Source organism: Heterodontus francisci, chromosome 33 (assembly GCF_036365525.1).
Source record: "Heterodontus francisci isolate sHetFra1 chromosome 33, sHetFra1.hap1, whole genome shotgun sequence".
NCBI lineage: Eukaryota > Metazoa > Chordata > Chondrichthyes > Heterodontiformes > Heterodontidae > Heterodontus > Heterodontus francisci.
The window spans coordinates 49531323-49552760 of record NC_090403.1 but is presented as its reverse complement, the minus strand read 5'-3'; the positions used below and the strand labels follow the sequence as shown (position 1 = coordinate 49552760).

The following is a 21438-nucleotide window of genomic DNA, read 5'->3' as shown; positions in this document are numbered from 1 at the left end:
GGTGAAAGCACCCAGGCCCCAGTTGATTGTCCTGCTAAAGGCCTGCTCGGGTCTGCAAATAAAAACCTGACCCGAGCCCAACAGAACCACATCTGACCTGAGCCCGACCCGGCCAGAGTCCTTCCATTTTTTCCCGTGCCCAACTCAACCCGACCCGACCATCGTTTAACTTATATTCTGTTTTTCACTTTGTTGCTGATCTGCACAAGCTTAAAATAACTGTAACAAAACCACTTTTCTAGTCCAAAAATTAAATTAACATTGGAGCCACTTACCTGTGATAAAGTGTGTCCGACCCGAGCCTGAATGCCGGACCCGGAAGTGCAACCCGACCCTGGCACATGTCGTTGGGTCCCTTCGGGTTCGGGTGGGGTAGCAGGCCTTCATGTCCTGCTATCAGCTCAAATTACTGCCACTTTTCTGGGTTCAAGTGATACCAACCCTCCTGGATTAAAGATTAATCTCCTGGACATGGCTGCGAGTAAGCCCGGGAGAAAGATCAGAGGGGTGTTTTAAAAAAAAGTGCGGGTTTTCTTTTCAATTTCTTTGAACACTTCTGTCCCGTTCCCCTATCACCCCTGTGCTCACTGACCTACATGGGCTCCCGGTCAAGCAACGACTTGACTTCAAAATTCTCATCCTTGTTTTCAAATCTCTGCATAACCTCACCCTTCCCTATCTCTGTAATCTCCTTCAGCCCCACAACCCTCCAAGATATCTGCCCTCCTCTAATTCTCGCCTCTTGTGCATCGTGATTTTAAATCCTCCACCTTTGGTGGCTGCATCTTCAGTTGGCGAGGCCCCGAGCTCTGGAATACCCTCTCTACACCTCTCCACCTCACTTTCCTCCTTTAAGACACTACTTAAAACTAACCTAAAATAAAAGCAAAATACTGCGGATGCTGGAAATCTGAAACAAAAACAAGAAATGCTGGATTCACTCAGCAGGTCTGGCAGCATCTGTGGAAAGAGAAGCAGAGGTAACGTTTCGGGTCAGTGACCCTTCTTCGGAACAGTTCCGAAGAAGGGTCACTGACCCGAAACGTTAACTCTGCTTCTCTTTCCACATGTACTTAAAACTAACCTCTTTGACCAAATAACTCCTTATGTGGCTCAGTGTCACATTTTGTTTTATAATACTCCTGTGAAGCACCTGGGGACATTTTCTTCCATTAAAGGTGCTATATAAATGCAAGTTGTTTTTATTAGTTTAAAAATATTGGAGGTGGGGGAGAAAGAAAGATAGTCTGACTGAGCAGAGCAGCTGGAGATAGGTGGTCACATGATGAATTGTCCAAGAATATGTCCAGAGTTGGGAATCCTACTGGGGATGTCAGGTGGCTGTAGGTCTGGGGAAGTGACATGTCTCAGGGTTTAAATAGAGGCCTCATCTTGGGCCCAGCTGCTACCCACTGTATTCTTCGATGAGAGCTCTGATATAGTCTTCACGGTGCACCTGTCTCTTTATTAAATGGTTTTCTAATCCTCCTGGTGCTGTACTGTTGCACTTTTGGGGTTCTCTTCTTTGCACTAACGGGCGTCCTCGTGGTGAGGAACAGGCTGGAGGGGCTGAATGGCCTGCTCCTTCTCTTCCATTTTCTAGGAGAGGCCCTCTAGAGGTAAGTAGGAGTACTCCTTCAGGGCCAGCAAAAAATATTCTGGATCCTACTGCTCTGGGACCCCCGTCCTCCACATATGTGCCCTCCTTGCAACTTACTTTGCTGGCAGTAGGCTCCGGAAGAATTTCCAGTCTTCAATCTGGCTTCAAACTGTGTTGAGATGCCACTTTGATTCCGGGAGGTGATCCTCCCCAAGGAAAACTTCGATCCGTACTGAACTACAAAGGAAAACAGTAATTACAGACAATGCTATTGATTAGAGAGGAAAAATATTTGAATCCCTTTAAAACCTACTCAGGGTGACCCTAATTCACACGCTTTGTTCAGACTTGTATGAAAGCAAAATACTGAAATCTGAAATAAAAAGTGGAAAATGCTGGCAACACTCTGGAGGGCAGACAGTTTCGGTGGAGAGAGAAATGGAGTTAAGGGGCTGAATTTTGCGGCTAAGCCGCAGGTCCCAATGCTGGGACCAGACGGGGGTGTGGCCTCCGTTAGGATGGAGAGCAGGCAGCTGCCGTGATCTCCTGGCAGCCGGCCAATTAGAAGTGGGGAGGCATGGGGGCCATCCATTGAGAGCACAAGGCTGGAGGCAAGGCAGCAGAGTCGGCATCAGCTGACGCTGCGGCAGGTGCTGGCGCCATATTTAAAGGGTTGCCAGCCCTGTGCCTTACTACTGACTGCCTCCACCTCAGCTATGAACACGGGGGAAGGAACACGACACAGGAGCACAGGTAAGAAATTTAAGAAGAGCACCTAGCTTTACTTGGGGTTCATGGGTGAATGGTGTATCTATGTGTTAAACCTTGCATCTGCTGTGCTGCTTAATAAAGGATTAATGTATTGGTGCTACATCTCCACCCATTTCTTACTGCCCATTGGGGCTTTCGCCCTGGCTCCCTCAAGGGGCTGAATGTGAGGGACCAAGTCATGTGCGGTCAACGCTCCAGCCTTGTCACTCTGTGATGTGTAGCTGGGCGCTGGGTGATGGATAGCAAAATGAAGGAGCTGACAGCAGGGCTGCATACAGATAAGGCTTTATTGGTATTGTTCCAACAGGAAATAAGGGTCATAAAAGGTGTCTTTGGTACAAGCATGTCCCAAGCCTCCCTTGCATCTATCTCACTGTGCCTTGCCTGTGGCCCCTGGGGTCCTTTGTCTTGCCTCGCCAGGTCAGCAGCCTCCTCACATCTTCATCGGCAGAGGAGGCATCGCAATTCACGATATTGTTCAATGCCTCTCTCTGAAGCGACAGGTTGTGCAGTACACAGCAGAACACCATGATACGTGAGACCCTCGCTGGGGCACACTGGATGGCTCTACCAGATCGATCGAAGCATCTGAATTGCATTTTCAGGAGCCCAATGGACTGCTCAATGGTGACTTGGGTTGCCCTGTGGCAACTTTAATCTCTCCTTTGCATTCATCCATCCCTGAAGGTGGGTTGGGGGCTAGAAAAGCTGTGGCACCTGCGATTGCCGAAGTATCTAGGTGTCGTGATCACTTCCCGGGAACTGTGCATACACCTGAAGGATACGTCTGCACTGGTCACAGACCATTGAGCAAATGGAAGCTCTTCCTGTTGAAGGCTGTTGGCTGGTCTGTGGGAGCATTCTGTTGATCACACCATGCACCTGGGGTAATCCAGTGATGAACCCAATGGACCTCTCGGCTTGATTGTCTGGATCAGTGCGGTAGCGCACATAGCCACTGGCCCTCTTGAAAAGGACATTGGCCACCACCTTGATACATCAATGTGCCACAAACTGTGAGATCTCACACATAGCACCAGTGGATCCCTTGAAAGATCCGTAGGCATGGAAGTTCAGTGCCACAGTGTCCTTCAGTGCCACTGACATTGGGTGTCCACCAACTCTCACGGAACTGAGCTCATCCTGCAGCATGCCACACAGATCAATGACTGCCTCCCTCAAGTCTTTAGAGACACTGCTGCCTGGACATCTGCAGGTAGTTGAGCCTCGGACGGTGGACTCTCTCTTAAGTCTAGCCTATTCTGTGCACAGGAAGCTGTTTGCATGCACCTTTGTGCCCTTCTCCTTCATTCCCACCCCGAGGCAGGCCCTTCTGTTGGTCCTAAGGTTGCTAATCTCCTGGTGCCTGTGCCAGGAATGACTACCTTCTTTGCTGCTCCTCCTCCTCAAGGGGGGTCCTGAAGCCTGGGTGAATGAGGCCCATGGAAGGTGGTCTCTCTCCATATGCAAGGCCTTTTATGCAAACGCCCCCCCTCCCTTTCCTCCATCCATTTCTTCTGCTCAAGTGTTACAGCCCCAATGGCACTCTGGCAGTACACCCCGCCAGAGAGCTGCCAACTTATCATCCCATCCTGAGTTCATTTTCTAATGCCTGTGCTGCTTCACCTTCCCTGGCACAGCACACTGGCTCTCTCGATGGCTGCCAGAGAGCGACAGCACTAAGCAAGGCTCTAAAGCTCTGTGGTTCCTGTGGGCCATTAGTAAAATTCAAAAAGCTAGGTAAAATTGCTGTCAATTGGCCAGTTAATTGCCTGAGTTAACTTCCCACTGCGTCAATGCGTGAAATCTGCTCTTCATGTTGGCCGCACCAATAAAATGTGGAAATGAGATGAAGACGTTGGACTTCCAATCCAATGACTTGAGTTCCAATTTTATGCTTCACCAGCCACGCCTGTCTCTGAGCCTGTTCCAAAGGCCTCGTAAAATTCCGGCTTGATGTCCTTTCATTGGAAACAAAAGAAACTAGAGATTTAACAGTTTTCTTTAAGCAAATACAGAGCCAGGGAAAATGTGGGAGGGGGGAAGAAGGTGGGCAGAAGAAAAAAAACAAAGGGGAAGGTCTGTGATATCACAGAAGACAGGAGTGATTCAATGACAAAAGGAATGGTGGTGCAAGGCGCGGTAATGGGACAGGTAAAGAAACAAAAGTTGGGTCTAGAGGAAGTGTCGATGGTCACAGCAGAACCATTCTCAGCACCTGCTGTCTGAGAAAATGTAAGTGATGGTAAAATTGTTGAAGTCAATGTTGAGTCTGGAAGGCTGAAGTGTCCCATTGAAAGATGAGGTGGTGTTATTTGTGCTCATAAAGATCTTGTTTAGAACAGCGTTGGAGACCAAGACCAAAGTTAGAATGGGAAAATTAGACGGAAAATTAATGGGATTGTTTGTTCTGACTGAAAACCGCCCTCCAACTCCACTGCACAAATTTGACCGCAGGCAGATCTCACATCATTAGTGCAATTAATATTGGTTGAATAGTTGATAACTGCCTGCCTTTCAGGTCAGAGCTGAAGAGATGCTGCCATGCTGCTTACAACTGCCTGGTCACGCAGAAAAACATGCCAGTGGGGACCGAATTAATTTACGATGCAGAATCCAAGAAGAAAATAAAAATCACTCCTCAGATTTTTAGTATTTTTCCCAAGGTAAGTGCTCTGCTTTAGACTGGACACTGACATTCAGCAATTGGCTTAAGTTTTTGCCCTACAAAATGTTGCATTGCAATGCTGAAAACCTTACCCATGTTTCTCTCATCGTGGCTGCTTGTTTTGTGGCAAGAATCCGAGATTGCGTTCTTGCTGGGCCAGTTATGTTAGTTTGGCGGTCGTTGAAACTGACCTTATCCAGTAATGTGTTGTCTCAGCATATCGAGTGCACACTCCAAAGGGAGCTGACATGTCCTCAGTGGGATGCTTCCACACAAGGAAGGAAAGAGGAGCCAATTGGCTCACTCTCAATGGGCCAATTTCCCACAGCTTCAAGAGGCTGGGTTCAAATTGGCTTTGACCAAATTTATTAGCTGGGGAAGGGCTGGCTGGGATAGCAAGATATATTTAGCTTTACATCTTTTTTGGGGCAAAATTACCCCCAACACGGTTTTGTGCATTAGGCTGAGTTCCTTCCCTAGTCTGTTTTATGTTTACATTGGTAACATTGAAACCCTCATCTTTGTCATTGTTACCTCTAGACTCCTGGCTGGCCTCCAATTTTCCACCCTCCAGAGGGGAAGTGAAAAAGCAAAGAGAGAGCATGAAAAGAGACTGGAAGCTAGCATTAAAGGAAATCCCAAAGACATATATATAGTAAAAGGTGTTGAGCTGATTAGGGACCAACAAAGGGATTTACATGGAGGCCGAGGGCATAACTGAGGTATTAAATGAACACTTTGCATCTGTCTTTACCAAGGAAGAAGATGCAACCCAGGCAATGGTGAAAGAGGAGGGAATTCAGACACTAGAGAGGTTTAAAGAGGATGTATTAGATAGGCTGTCTGTACTTAAAGTGGATAAAGCACCAGGACTGGATGAAATGTATCCAAGGATACTCAGGGAAGAGAGGGTGGAAATGGCAGAGGCACTGTCCATAATTTTTAGTCCTTAGACTCGGGGATGGTGCCAGAGGACTGGAGAATTGCAAACATTACACCCATCTTCAAAAAAGGGTGTAAAGATAAGCTGCAGGCCAGTTCGGTGGTGGGGAAATGTCTCGAAAAAATAATTCAGGACAAAATTAATAGTCACATGGACAAATGCGGGTTAATTAAGGAAAGCCAACGTGGATTTCTTAAGGGAAAATCATGTTTAACCAACTTGCTGGAGTTTTTTGAGGAGGTAACAGAGAGGGTTGATGAGGGCAATGCTGTTGATGTGGTGCACATGGACTTTCAAAAGGCATTTGATACAGTGCCACACAACAGAATTGTGAGTAAACTTATAACTCATGGAATAAAAGGGACGGTAGCAACATGAATATGGAATTGGCTGAGTGACAGGAAACAAACAGTAGTGGTTAATGGATGGTTTTCGGCTGGAGGAAGTTTGTAGTGGAGTTCCTCAGGGGTTAGTGTTGGGATCCTTGCTTTTCCTGATAGAAACATAGAAACTAGGAACAGGAGTAGGCCATTCAGCCCTTTGAGCCTGCTCTGCCATTCATTATGATCAAGGCTGATCATCCAACTCAGTAACCTGTTCCCACTTTCGCCCCATATCCTTTGATCCCTTTAAACCCAAGAGCTATATCTAACTCCTTCTTGAAAACATACAATGTCTTGACCTCAACTGCTTTCGGTGGTAGCAAATTCCACAGGTCCACCACTCTCTGGGAGAAGAAATTTCTCAGTCCTGAAAGGTTTACCCCATATCATTAGACTATGACCGCTGGTTCTGGACTCCCCCACCATCGGGAACATCCTTCCTGCATCTACCTTGTCAAGTCCTGTTCGAATTTTATAGGTTTCTATGAGATCCCTCCCTCACTCTTTTGAACTCCAGCGAATATAATCCTAACCGTCTCAATCTCTCCTCATATGTCAGTCCCAATATCCCAGGGATCAGTCTGGTAAAACTTCGCTGCACTCCCACTTTAGCAAGAAGATCCTTCCTCAGATAAGGGGACCAAAACTGCACACAATATTCCACATGTGGCCTTACCAAGGCCCTGTATAGATGCAGCAAGACATCCCTGCTCCTGTACTCGAATCCTCTCGCTATGAAGGCTAACATGCCATTTGCCTTTTTTACCTTTTTTACTGATATATATTAAAGACCTAGACCTTGGTGTACAGGGCATAATTTCAAAGTTTGCAGATGATACAAAACTTGGAAGCATTGTGAACTTTGAGGAGGATAGTGTAAACTTCAAACGGACATAGACAACTTGGTGGAATGGGCAGACAGGTGGTAGATGAAGTTCAATGCAGTGAAATATAAAGTGATTCATTTTGGTAGGAAGAACTTGGAGAGACAATATAAAATAAAGGGTACAATTCTGAAGGGGTTGCAGGAGCAGAGGGACCTGGGTGTATCTGTGCATAAGTCATTGAAGGTGGCAGGACAGGTTGAGAGAGCAGTTAATAAAGCAATGAGTATCCTGGGCTTTAATAGGGGCATAGAGTACAAGAGCAAGGAAGTTATGTTAAACTTGTATAAGACACTAGTTCGGCCTCAGCTGGAGTATTGCGTCTAGTTCTGGGCACCACACTTTAGGAAAGACGTGAGGGCATTGGAGAGAGTACAGAAAAGATTCACGAGAATGGTTCCAGGGATGAGGAACTTCAGTTATGACGATAGATTGGAGAAGTTAGGACTGTTTTCCTTGGAGAAGAGAAGGCTGAGAGGTGATTTGATGGAGGTATTCAAAATCATGAGGGGTCTGGACAGAGCAGATAGAGTCAAACTGTTCCCACTGGTGAAAGGATTGAGAACGAGAGGGCACAGATTTAAAGTATTTGGTAAGAGAAGCAAAAGTGACATAAGGAAAAACTTTTTTATGCAGAGAATGGTTAAGGTCTGGAATGTGCTGAGAGTGTGGTGGAGGCAGGTTCAATTAAGCATTCAAAAGGGAATTAGACTGTTATATGAGAAGGAAGAATGTGCAGGGTTACAGAGAGAAAGCGGGGGAATGGAACTGAGTGAATTGCTCTTTCGGAGAGCCTGTGCAGACACGATGGGCCGAATGGCCTCCTTCTGCACTGTAACAATTCTGTGATTCTGTGAATTCCCTCCCTAAACTTCTCCATCTCTCTCTCTTCATTTAAGACAGTCTTTAAAACCTACCTGGCCAAGCTTTTGATCATCTGTCCTAATATCTCCTTATGTGGCTCGGTGTTAACGCTCCTGTGAAGTGCCACAGAATGTCTTACTACAATAAAGATGCAATATAAGTGCAAGTTGTTGTTGTAACAGGAGGCACTGGGATACTTTTCTCTACTTTGATAGCTTGTCCTTGGTTTGCAGAATTCATTCTTCAGCGGCCGGCAGTACAGGCGATGTGCAGTCATTGGCAATGGCGGAATTTTAGCCAACAGCAGTTGCGGGGCTGAAATTGATCAGGCTGATTTTGTTTTCCGGTAAGTTTCACAGAAACAAACAAAGGCCTTCTGAAGGCTTTGTTTACTGAATGAGTCCATTCACTCGGAAAGGAGATTATTCATCTTGGGGGAGGGGAGAGAACAGGACCGACAATTAAACTAAGACGTACAAAACAAACGGCTGATCCCAGCTGTACCGGAATGTCACTCTCCCATTGAGTGCACAACAATTCTCTATTAAAATCAAAACAAACTCATTCTTTCACAAGAACTCAAATAGCGAAACTCTACGGAAGGTAATTTTGTTTTTGTACAATTGTGTAAAATGGGAGAGAGAGAAAGAAAGACTTGCATTTATATAGCACCTTTCACAACCGCAGGTCATCACTAAGTGCTTTACAGCCAATGAAGTACTTCTGATATATAGTCACTGTTGTAATGTAGGAAACATGGCAGGCAATTTGCACACAGCAAGCTCCCACAAACAGCAATGTGATAATGACCCGATAATCTGTTTTTGATTGAAGGATATATATTGGCTAGGATACCAGGATAACCTGAGAGAGCAGATGGGTTCTCTGTTTAATATCTCATCTGAAAGACAGCACCTCCAACAGTGCCGCACTCCCTGAGCATTGCATTGGAGTGTCAGGCTAGATTTTTGTGCTCAAGTCCTGGAGTAGCACTTGGACTCAAAACCTTCTGACTCAGTGGTGGGAGCGCTACTAACTGAGCCACGGCTGACACTGTACACTCGTTGCCTAGGTTTATGTACGAAGAGTAGTCTTTTATTGTTTGCTTGGATGGTCAGTCCTCACGAATTCCAAAGCCAACACCTTCAGCAGAGGAGGGAACATAATAGCAAAGGAAAATGAAAATTATTTTCCAATCAGGTTTAATTGGATGAAGTTTTGCTCAGCTATTCTGCATTGTTCTGGGCACCGCACTTCAAATGGATAAATTGTTCTTGGAGGGAATGCAGTGCAGATTCACCAGAAGGTTACCAGGGCTGCAAGAGTTAGATTATGAGGAGTGATCACATAAACCAGACTTGTATTCCATGGAATATAGAAGGTTAAAGGGGTGCTTTGATTAAGGTTCTTAAGATTTTGAAAGGAACTGATTTGAGTAGACAGAGAGAAACTTTTTATATTGATTGGGGAGTCTAGCACAAGGATACATAACCTTAAAATCAGAGCCAAGCCATTCTGGAGAGAAGTTAGGAAACACTTCCTCATGCAATGGGTAGTAGGGGCATGGAACTCAATCCCACAAGAAGAAATAGACACTAGAACAATTAATTTTAATCTGAGGTTTTTGATAGCCGTAGGAATGAAAGGATTTGGAGGCAAGCCCAATGGATGGAATTAAAATACAGAACAGCCATAATCTCATTGAATTGTGAAATAGGTTTGAGAGGTTGAATGGCCAGCACCTATAATTATAATTAATCACTAAGTACAGCTTTACAATTGGGGAGTGAGCAGATTACTCAACATCCAATAACTTTGCCTCATCCTGGGTCACATCCACACACTGTAGTGGTCCTGAACTGAAAGACTCGGGTGGCATTAGTGTGCATCCAGGGGAGACTTGTGGAGAGGTAAATATAATCTTACAGAGTCACTGTACGAAACTCCCAGGCAGGAGAGCTTCCGAGAGTTCTTGAACTGAGTGTTCATGTTTTCCAGGTGTAACCTCCCTCCCATGGGTGGAGAATTCACTCGAGACATTGGAACAAAAACTAACTTGGTGACGGCAAATCCAAGCATAATTCAAGACAGGTGAGTGGACACCTTCACAAGCTGCCATGTTTCAGATACTTTCATCCTGTGTTGAGGGGAAAGAGGGAATGGGTGGTTTGTGGAGCTGGGACAACACAATGTTTTGATGTTTCAGGTTTTTTCAGATCATTCTTGGGATGTGAGCGTTGCTGGCAAGGCCAACATTTATTGCCCATTCCTAATTATCCTTGAGAATGTAATAATGATGATGAATTTAATTCTACACACAATCACCGTCTTCCATTTACTTCTCGCCCAAGTGTTCGATAATGCCCTTCTTATAAGGGGGTTTCCTAACTCTATTACTTCTATGAGGTACTCCCCTAGTGCCTTCAGCAAAGCAGCTGGAAGGCTCATTTGCAGACCCTTAAGATATTCATAACAGGAGACCTTGGTGTGCTTGAGCCTGTGAACACCCGTCAACGGACTGCGGTACCTCAGCTGCTGCCAGGACAGTCTGGCCTTGTTGACGAGCCAGCAGGTATTGGTTGAGGTGGTGGCAGAGGCGAGAGGGCAACACGCACTGTGCCCTCATGCCACTGCCACTCCTGTGGAGTTGGGGCACGTGCACTGATCTGCAGAAGGTGAGTGACTGCTTGAAAAACCCGATCCATGCGGTCCACCATGCTCACCAAGGTGGACACATGTCTCTCTCTCTCTCAGTTGTATACATGTCTCTCCAAGGTGGATACCAGAGCATGCATGGGAGCCATTTGAGCTACCACCAAAAATGCAAAGATTGGTGATACTGACTCCATCATTAAGGGTCTAGTTGCAATGTTGCTGGAGTTGCCCGCATTTTATAAGGTAGATTGCAGAGTTTATACCACACAGGCTGGAAGGGGATATCACCATATATTCAGCTATACTGCTGAAACTCCCCTCCAACACCCAGTATAAATGCTTGTATGAGTCAAGCAGTTTCCCTGAAGTCCTCATTTTTGTTCTGCTCGGTAGAGCTGGGAGACAACCTATTCTGGGCTGTCCCTGTACATTTCTGATGGGCCTCTGACCACATGCAGACCCCTCTGCCTTACTATTTAAAACATGGGGAGTGCCAATGCCTGTGCTGGTGCATGGTAGGGAAGGAGAGTGTGATGGTGCATCCTTTGGAGGATTGTCAGCAGGATCTAGATGCTGAGAAGGGCCTAGAGGAAACAGAAAAGGGACAAGAGTTAGTATGACACTGAGAGGCTGGACATCAACAGGTGACAGTTTTCAGAATGCAGCTTGAGGTTGTGAGGCTTGCTGAATATGTTCTGATGTATATGGAAGGTTATCAAAAGAAAGACTTGCATTTATATAGTGCCTTTCACAACCTCAGCACATTCCAAAGGGTTTTACAGCCAATTAAGTCCTTTTGAAGTGTTGTCGCTGTTGTAATGTAGGAAACAGGGCAGCCAATATATGCACAGCAAGCTCCCACAAACAGCCAGGATACTGGGGAGAACTCCCTACTCATCTTAGAAATAGTCCCACGGGATCCTTTACATCCACCTGAATGGGCTAACAGAGTCTCGGTTTAATAACTCATCCAACATCCAACCTCTGAGTGCAGCACTCCCTCTACACAGCACTGGAGTGCGAGCCTAGATTTTATGCTCAAATTCCTGGAGTGGGACTAACCTACGACCTTCTGACTCGAGGGTGACAGTGCTATCCAACAACTGACGCCATAGTTACAAGTAATATGTAGACACTCTACTGAGTGTCAACCACCAGCCTTGTGTTGTCCTGATGTTCTTGGCTTTGTGGCCGTTGTGGAGGAGTGGGCACTCCTCCACCAGCCTTGGTCCTCTCTTTGGCATTACTGCTGTTTTGTCCTGCAGAAACAGTGCGTGAGATTTAGCCAGTAGCTGTTGAAAAGTGAAGTGAAGATATGTCAGGCTCGTGCATATGGTGCACACGCTGAGAGGTGGAGAAGGATTCTGATGGACCAAGCTTTCGGTCACCTGTCCTTTTATTTCCTTCTGAAGCTCCTTGGGACGTTTTACTGTGTTAAATATGCTATATAAATGCAAATTGCTATTCTTGTTGGTGAATAAAAGTGGGCTGATGGTGAACGTAAAGTCAAGATTGTGGAATGTGAAGTGCTGGATAGTTGTGCAAGTGCTAGGACATGAGAAGAGAATGGTGTTAGTGTATGGTGAGAAGAAAGAAAATCTTGGAATGAGGCCACACTATGATTGTCAGTTGAAGGATGTAATGGAGCTAAGCTGAAAGCATGAAGCCTTTTTCAGAAAGATATTTGAAAAGTTAGTGGTGTTGGTGCACCACCAAAAGACCATGATAAATTCATGTACCACAGCTTGGGACTATAATTTTCTCCCATGGTGAGGTCCTGATTTTAACTGGGTCTTCCTGATGAATGCAAAGAAGGGAAGAGTTCTCTTAGTCTTCTCTCATATTCTTCCTCTCAGCCAGCTGTAGATTACTGTGACTAGAGGTCTCGAAATACTTGGTAATGCTGTCACTTTGAGTGGGGAATGATGGCCTGAATATAGTGAGAAAAGGGGTGAATTGAATTGGTGAAGATGCTGTGAAATAACAATGGGTGTTTTTTTCTGACAGGTATGCAAAACTCCAAGACAGGAGGAGATCATTTTTCACTAACTTGGCTGTCTACGATGAAGCCCTTCTCCTCTTACCTGCCTTCTCCTACAGCGCGAACACAGATCTCTGTTTCAGGGCTCTTTATACTCTACAAGACTTTCAGGCTAAGCAGAAAGTTGTCTTTTTCAACCCCGTGTACTTAAAAAACTTGACCAACTTTTGGCTCTCCAAGGGCATTCACGTGAAACGTCTCTCTACTGGCATAATGGTTGTAAGTGTTGCAGTAGAACTTTGTGAAGAAGTGTGGATTTATGGGTTCTGGCCCTTTGGGAAAAATGTTGAAGGCAAAGTCGTGTCACATCACTACTTTGACAATCTGCTGCCCAAGCCAGATACTCACTCTATGCCATTGGAGTTTCACCATCTCCTACAAATGCACGGTAAAGGAATGATCAAACTTCAGATGACTCAGTGCCAGGCAGATCCAAAGTAAGTGGGCAACTTGTAAATTCAAGTAGGAATAACATTAGACTGCAGTTAATGGCTGGGTTAAATGAGCAATGAAGGTTTGACTTCCAATCAATAGGATCTTCAGGTCCTTGGTTGTCCATTGCTTGAGTTCACTTGTCTCAGTTGGTGGAATATTGTTGGTCTGCTTTGTCTGGAGACAAAGCATGGATATTTGGTCATTTCATTTATATATAGGACTGTAGCTAGAGGTAATCACATGGTCATTGACAACTAATCAATCAAAAAAGTAGGATCATAAACATGAGCTAACTGCATACATTGGAAATGAGACTGGCCCAATAAACAGCTCAGGACTTAGAGGTGGATGGAAAATCCTGAAGCAGGATAACCCAAAGAAGCAGCTGAGCAACCAAGTCTATCTTGCATCTTCTCCACACCTCACGACTGTCCTGTCTCATCATTTATTTTTACCCATTCAGTCTCACGCTCCTAAAGCTTTCTGCTAGATCCTCCTTCAGGTTGGAATTCAGGACATTTTAATCTATGGACTTGAATTCTAGTTTAACTGAGATGGTTATTTTTCTATCGGAAGGTGCTGCTAACGTTTGAGTATTTTTCATCTCTCCAGAACACTCAGGTGAAAGCATCAAAACTCTATTTCATTAAAGTTTTAGTTTTAAATTAGATTTCCTACACTGATCGAACACCATTCATTAGCACAGACAACAGTCAGACAGCCTATTATCAGCTCTCTGCCTCTCAGCTGGACTGGCAACTTAACGTATGGAGGGCACTTGACATAAGACCACAGGACCACTGAGGGGTCCATTTTAACCCTGTGCCCCTGGTGGAAACTGAGCAAGTGGGTAGTTAAAAACAAGTTGGCTACTTACCCATTTGTAATTGACCCTGCCAACTTTTAACCTGCAGGCAGCTGAGGTTAGTGGGTGGGGCCTCATGAATTTATGTGAATCAGGAACTTACTACGTCAGTATGTCTCTAATTACATCTTAACTGGGGCTTGAGTAGGAAACCAGCCAAGGGTTTCAGGACAGCATGAAGCTGGACTATAGCTGGTGTGGAGAGAGAAGGGGCCTCGAATGTAAGCGTGCGACTTTCCTTTATGGCGCCAGGAGGAGCAGGAATGCTTCTTCACACCCCACAAGGTACGTTGTGGCCTCCCCTCGACTCCCAGACTCCCCAATCTCTTTCGGCTCCCCCTGCCTCTTACTTGCAATTTGGCATGCGGGAAAAGACTACACAATCTCTTCTCGACGGCAGCCACACTGTGTGCCTTCTTCTTTCCTGAAACAACAGGAACAGTGGCTTTTAAATCAGGCCTATTGGTTAATATCACCATGGCCTCCTACCTTTGCTGATCAGTGGGGAGGAAGTCACCAGAGTGGTTTCTTGCTGGAAACCCATTCCCGCATTAGAATGCCAGTGCTAAGCATGTTACTGTATAAAATGCCACATCCAGGGTGCATCTCCCTCCGTCTTGGTTAGTGTGCTGCCCTGTGTGAAACAGAGCCAGAGAAATCAGGAGATGACCCACATTCAGTTGATGGATTGTGTTGAGTAAACTGATTTGAACCAGAGCAGTAAAGAAAGCAAGAACTTGCATTTATATAGCATCGCGCACCATCTCTGGACATTCCAAAACGCCTTATGGCCAATGAAATACTTTTGAAGTGTAACTGCTGTAATGTAGGAAACGTGGCAGCCAATTTGCGCACAGCAAGCTCCCACAAACAGCAATGTGATAATAAACAGATAATTTGATTTTAGGTGAAGGCTGAGGGATAAATATTGGCCAGGTCACCAGGAATTCTTTCGCTTTTCTTCAAAATAGTGCCATGGAATCTTTTATGTCCGCCTTAGGGGGCAGACAGGACCTTGGTTTAACATATTTCTGACAGTGCAGTACTCCCTCAGTCCTGTATGGGGAGTGTCAGCCTAGATTTTGTGCTCAAGTCTCTGCAATGGGACTTGAACCCACAACCTTTTGATTAAGAGGCAAGAGTGATACCAACTGTGCTGAGGCTGACAAACGATTAACTTTTTTTTGTGACCAATGTCCGAAAGTTCAAACCCATTTATTTAGATACCATTGCGAAAGCACCAAAGGAACATCACATGAATACATTAAAGGTTCATTCCTCATATTGTTAATAGTTCAAACAGGAAGAATTGGTGGGATGCAGTGCAGATTTACCAGAATGTTACCTGGACAGAAGGGGTTGAATTATAGGGACAGGTTGCATCGACAAGGCTGGTATTCCTTTGTGTGCAGAAGAATAAGGGGTGAACTAATTGACCTTAAGATTTGATAGGATGGATGAAGAAAAAAGTATATCACTGCTTGGGAGAGTCCAGTACAAGAAGGTATAACTTTAAAATTAGAACTCGGTATTCGGGAGTGCTGTCAGGAAGTACTTTTTCACACAAAGGGTAGTGGAAATCTAGAACTCTCTTCCCCAAAATGCTTTTGAGACTGGGATCAATTGAAAATGTCAAAACTGAATTTGATAGATATTTTTTAGGCAAGGTTATTAACGGTGACATAACCAAGGTGGGTAAATGGGGTTAAGATACAGATCAGCCGTGATCTAATTGACCATGATCAGGCCAGAGGGGATGAATCCTGTTTCTATGTTCCTATACTACCTATTGCGGCACAGATTTATTGCCGTGGCTAGTGCAGGGCTGCTTGAGTAAAGAGATTTCAATGCGTGGCTGATGCCAATTCACATGAGTTGACAAATCCCTTTTACTAACCAGTTTATGCCTTTGTTCTTTCCTCTGGTTTTGAAATTTTGTGGGATTCCCCCTCCCTCATTACTCGTGGTTTCTCATAGACTGTGCATTTAGACAGCTCCGAACCAGGATTCTGCTGGATGTTGAAATCCTTGACACCAGAGTATTTCCAGACTTTGGGAGTGTTGACCCTCTTCTGTTTACAGAATGATAATCTGCTTTTTGCTTCAGCCTGGCACACCTGACATTAGGGTAGCAGAGAAGGAATCAGCTCATATTCAGATTTCACGAGATTTGCTTTGGATCAAAAAACTTGGGCATCCGGAGAGTTTTCCGTATGACACTGATAGCAGACTGGGTTAGACTGATAACTGTGGTTTACTTTTGTGTAGTTTAAAAGAGGCAGAGTCGATAAGAATCTTTGAAAGTAAGATTATTTCTGAACAGCAACAATAATTTCATTCATTTTGAGAACAATCCAACTCGTAAGCAGCTGTTAAATTAGCTTCAGCTCCTAAAAAGTGGCCTCTTAAAATTATGTATGTTTATGTATGTGTTTTTATTACATCATTGTGTCTGCATATGTTTGTAGGTGTGTGTGTGTCTGTATGTCTGCAAATGTGTGTGTGTTTATATGTATATGGCTGTGTATGTATGCCTGTATGTGTTTGTAAGTATGTGTGTGTCTGCCTGTGTGGGGGACCATTTTAGGAAACCAAGTGAGTGGAAAGTTCAAATTGGTCAAGTTATTTGCCCACTCTGGAGAGTCAACAGGATTATATTTTAACCTGCAGGCAGCAGGGTTTACATTTACATATGCATGTTGGGTTCAGATGATGTCAATTTTAACTCAACAGCCCAAGCGGGAAGTGGCAGTGAGTTTCGTGCCAGGCCAACCCAGCAAGGAAGTAGATTGGGGCCAAATTTTGGTTTACTATACTTTTGGGTCCAGGAGGGAGCAAGAATGTTCCTTCAGGACCCCAAAAAAAAAGTTTAGGCCTCCCCAGCCATGATCTCGGCTCCTCCCCACAATACTTCGATTGCGCCCGGGGGATCACCCAGCAGCTGATCACACCACTTGCCTGCTATTGGCAGGCGGCCTCCAGGCCACACAGCTTTTCTGCCACTTCCCGGCTGGAACAGATGGGACATTGTACGGCTAGATTTTAAAATGGCCTAGCCGTGAAATTGTCCGGTCTGATTCTGTTAAGGGATGGGTGATAAGTCTTCGGTGCGGTATTGCGCTAGAAAACCACTGGTGTGCTTCATCACTCCCAGGAATGTAATTTTAATTTGATTTTTTTACGTTTCCTTTAAATATTTGGTTTTTGTTACAGTTTAGTAGTGCTGCTTCTTTAAGGTGGCACTTAATTGATTATAACACCTGCCAATCGTTAATATAAGAGATTTGGAAAACCATTGGCCATTAAAATCCAGCTGTGTGTGTGTCTGCGTTTTTTTTTTGCTTTATGGTCATTCTGGAGATGTGAGCGTCACTGGCAAGGCCAGCATTTATTGCTCATCTCCAGTTACCTTTAGAAGGTGGAGGTGATCCTACATCTTGAGTCGCTGCAGTCCATGTGGTGAAGGTATTTCCAGCACTGTCCAGGATTTTGACCCAGTGGCAATGTGTGCATATGTGCCTATGTGTTTTTACCCGTCTATATATACATATGTAAATACATCCATGCTCCTGTAAATAAAGTCATAGAGTTATTAAGGCACAAAAGGAGGTCATTCGACCATTGAGTCCCTCCCGGCTCTCTGTAGAGCAATCCAATCAATCCCATTCCCCCGCTCTATTCCCATAGACATGCAAGTTTATTTCCATTAAATGCCCATCCAATTTCCTTTTGAAATCATTTATCATCTCCACTTCTACACCCTCGTAGGCAGCGAGTTCCAGATCATTACCCCTTGCTGAGTTAATTGGTTCTTCTTATTCCCCCTGCATTTCTTGGCCAAAACCTTAAATCTGTGTTCCCTAGTCCTTGTACCATCAGCTAATGGGAACAGCTTTTCTTTGTCTACCTTATCTAAACTGGAGATAATCTGGTACACCTCCATAAATCTACCCTCAATCTCCTTTGCTCCAACCTAACCTTGTAGCTAAAATCCCTCATCCCTGGAACCATTCTGGTAAATCTCCTCTGCACCTTCTCAAGGACCCTTGCACTGTTCCTAATGTCTGGTGAACAGAACTGGATGCAGTACTCTAGTTGTGGCCTAACCAGAGCTTTACACAAGTTCAGCATAACTTCCCTGCTTTTGCACTCAGTACCTGTGTTTATGAAGCCCAAGATCCCATATACTTTGCTAATTACTCTCTCAATAGATCCTGTCACCTTCAAAGATCTATACACCTGAACCCCAAGGTCCCTCTGTCCCTGTACACCCTTTAGAACTGTGCTATTTAGTCTGCATTGCCTCTCCCTATCCCTTCTGCTGAAATGCATCACCTCACACTTCTCTATTAAATTCCATCTGTCATTTGAATGCTCATTCTGATAGCCTATCTGTGTCCTTTTGCAGTTGATTGATATCATCCTCACTGCCTGCCACACCTCCAAGTTTGGTATCAGAGGCACATTTTTAAATTTTACTCTGTATTTCAATATCCAAGTCATTTATATATAGCAACAAAAAAAAATCAGTGGCCTTCGCACTGACCCTTGGGGAACACAACCGTCTACCATCCTCCAGTCTGAAAAACAACCATATATCACACCTTGCTGTTTTCTGTCCTTAAGCCAATTTTTTTCATCCAAACTGGCACTGACCCTCCTATTCTATGAGCCTCAATTTTGTTAACTAGCCTTTTACATGGTACTTTGTCAAATGCTTTCTTAAAATCCATATCAACAACATCCATTGCTTTCCTGTCATCAATCTTCTCTGTTACTTCATTAAAAAATTCAATTAGATTAGTCAAACACAATTTGCACTATACAAATCCATGCTGGCTCTCCTGAATTAACTCAAAACTCACCAAGTGCCTGTTGATTTTTTCCCCCCGATTATTATTTTTAAAAACATACTCACCACTGATGTTAAACTAACTGGCCTGTAGTTGCTAGGTCTGTCCTTGCACCTTTCTCGAATAAAGGTATCACATTTGCCACTCCCCCATCCTCTGGCACCTCCCCCATATCTAGGGAAGATTGGCAGGTTATAGCAAGCCCTTTCATGATCTCCACCCCCACTTTCTTTAGCAAATTGGGATGGAAGCCATCCAGACCAGGCAACATACCTACTCTAAGCATAGCCAGTACATCCTTTCTATCAATTTTCACCCCATCCATTACCTCTACCATTTCTGCTTCTACTGATATTTTGTCAGCGTCTTCTTCCTTAGTAAACACTGATACAAAGTATTCATTAAGTATTCTAGCCTTGTCCTGTGCTTCTAAGCATATATCACACTCTTCGTCCCTACCCCACCTCTTACTACCTGTTTACTATATACATGTGGTGGAAATTTTTGGGTTTCCTTTTATGCTAATTGTCATTCTATTCTCATATTTTATCTTTGCCAGTCTTATTCTCCACTTCTCCTCTCAACTTATTGTATTTGGCCTGGTTCTCACTTTAAGAATTCATCTGACATGCATCATACACCCTATTTTTTTCTTGTTTTATCATATTCTCTATCACCCTTGTCATCCAAGGAGTCCTGGCTTTGGTTCCCTTAACTTTTGCAGCTGTTGGAAGGTACCTAGCCTTTACCTGAATCATCTCCTCCTTCAAGATCACCCATTGTTCTGTTACAGTTTTTCCTGTCAATCTTCGGTTCCATTTTACCCTGGCTAGATCTCCTCTCATCCCAATGAAGTTAGCCTTCTTCCAATTTAGAAGCTTCACTTGAGATTGCTCCTTGCTCATCTCCATTACTAATCTAAAGCTTATGATACGATGTTCACTCTTGCCCAAGTGTTCCCCCACAGACACTTGGTCCACTTGGCCCACCTCATTCCCCAGCAAAGATCCAGCAATGCCTCCTTCCTAGTTGAACCAAGAACACTCTGGGCAAGGAAGTTCTCTTGGACACATTTCAGAAATTCCTCCCCCTCTTTTCCCTTTACTCTAACACTATCCCAATTGATATTTGGGTAATTAAAGTCCCCCAATAACACCACTGTATAGTTCTTGCACTTGGAGAGGCAGGGATTAATCAAGGATAGTCAGCATGGCTTTGTCAGGGGGAGCTCATGTCTAACAAATTTGATTGAAATTTTTCAAGGAGGTGACTAGCTGTGTGGATGAGGGTAAAGCAATTGATGTAGTCTACATGGACTTCAGTAAGGCTTTTGATAAGGTCCCAAATGGGAGGAGATTGGTCAAGAGGAGCCTATGGGATCCAGGACAATTTGGCAAATTGGATCCAAAATTGGCGGGTGATGGCCGAGGGTTGTTTTTGCAATTGGAAGCCTGTGATCAGTCGTGTACTGCAGGGATTGGTGCTGGGACCCTTGCTGTTAGTAGCGTACATTAATGATTTAGATGTGAATATAGAAGGTATGATCAGTAAGTTTGCAGATGACATGAACATTGGTGGTGTTGTAAATAGTGAGGAGGAAAGCAGATTACAGGATGATATAGATGGGCTGGTAAGATGGGCAGAGCAGTGGCAAATGGAATTTAATCTTGTGTAGTGTGAGGTGATGCAGTTTGGGAGGACTAACAAGGCAAGGGAATATACAATGGATGGTAGCACCTAGGAAGTACAGAGGGACCTTGGTGTACTTGTCCACAGATCACTGAAGGCAGCAACACAGGTAATTAAGGTGGTTAGGAAGGCATATGGAATACTTGCCATTATTAACTGAGGCATAGAATAATAGAGCAGGGAGGTTATGATAGAGCTGTATAAAGCGCTAGTTAGGCCACAGCTGGAGTACTGTGTACAGATCTGGTCGCCACACTATAGGAAGGATGTGATCGCAGTGGAGAGGGTGCAGAGAATATTCACCAGGATGTTGCCTAGGCTGGAGCATTTCAGCTATGAAGAGAGACTGGATAGACTAGGGTTGTTTTCCTTAGAGCAGAGAAGGCTGAGGGGGGACCTGACTGAGGTATACAAAATTATGAGGGGCACAGATAGGATAGATAGGAAGGGACTTTTTCTCTTAGCAGCGGGGTCAATAACCAGGGGGCATAGATTTAGGGTAAGGGGCAGGAGGTTTAGAGGAGATTTGAGGGAAAAAATTTTCACCCAGAGGGTGGTTGGAATCTGGAACACACTGCCTGAAGGGGTGGTAGAGTTAGGAACCCTCACAACATTTAAGAAGTATTTAGATGAGCACTTGAAACGCCATAGCATACAAGACTACGGGCCAAGTGCTGGAAAATGGGATTAGAATAGATAGGATTGATGGCCGGCACACACACGATGGGCTGAAGGGCCTGTTTCTGTGCTGTATAACTCCGACATCTCTGTGATTTCCCTGCAGATT

General features: G+C 44.6%; 1 protein-coding gene across 4 annotated transcripts in view; it reads left to right on the top strand.

Annotated features, from left to right (window-relative positions):
* The window catches only part of LOC137348194 (alpha-2,8-sialyltransferase 8F-like), a 55980-nt gene extending 38331 nt beyond the window's left edge, over positions 1-17649 (top strand). For 3 of the 4 annotated variants that reach the window (XM_068013531.1, XM_068013533.1, XM_068013530.1), the window contains exons 5-8: positions 4893-5037; positions 8347-8459; positions 10112-10204; positions 12776-17649. In XM_068013531.1, the coding sequence (XP_067869632.1) occupies positions 4893-5037; positions 8347-8459; positions 10112-10204; positions 12776-13250 (826 nt within the window). In that variant the 3' untranslated portion in view covers positions 13251-17649. The remainder of the gene's footprint in view (positions 1-4892; positions 5038-8346; positions 8460-10111; positions 10205-12775) is intronic. The other variant, XM_068013532.1, reaches the window with a different exon arrangement.
* Positions 17650-21438: the final 3789 nt, after the last annotated feature.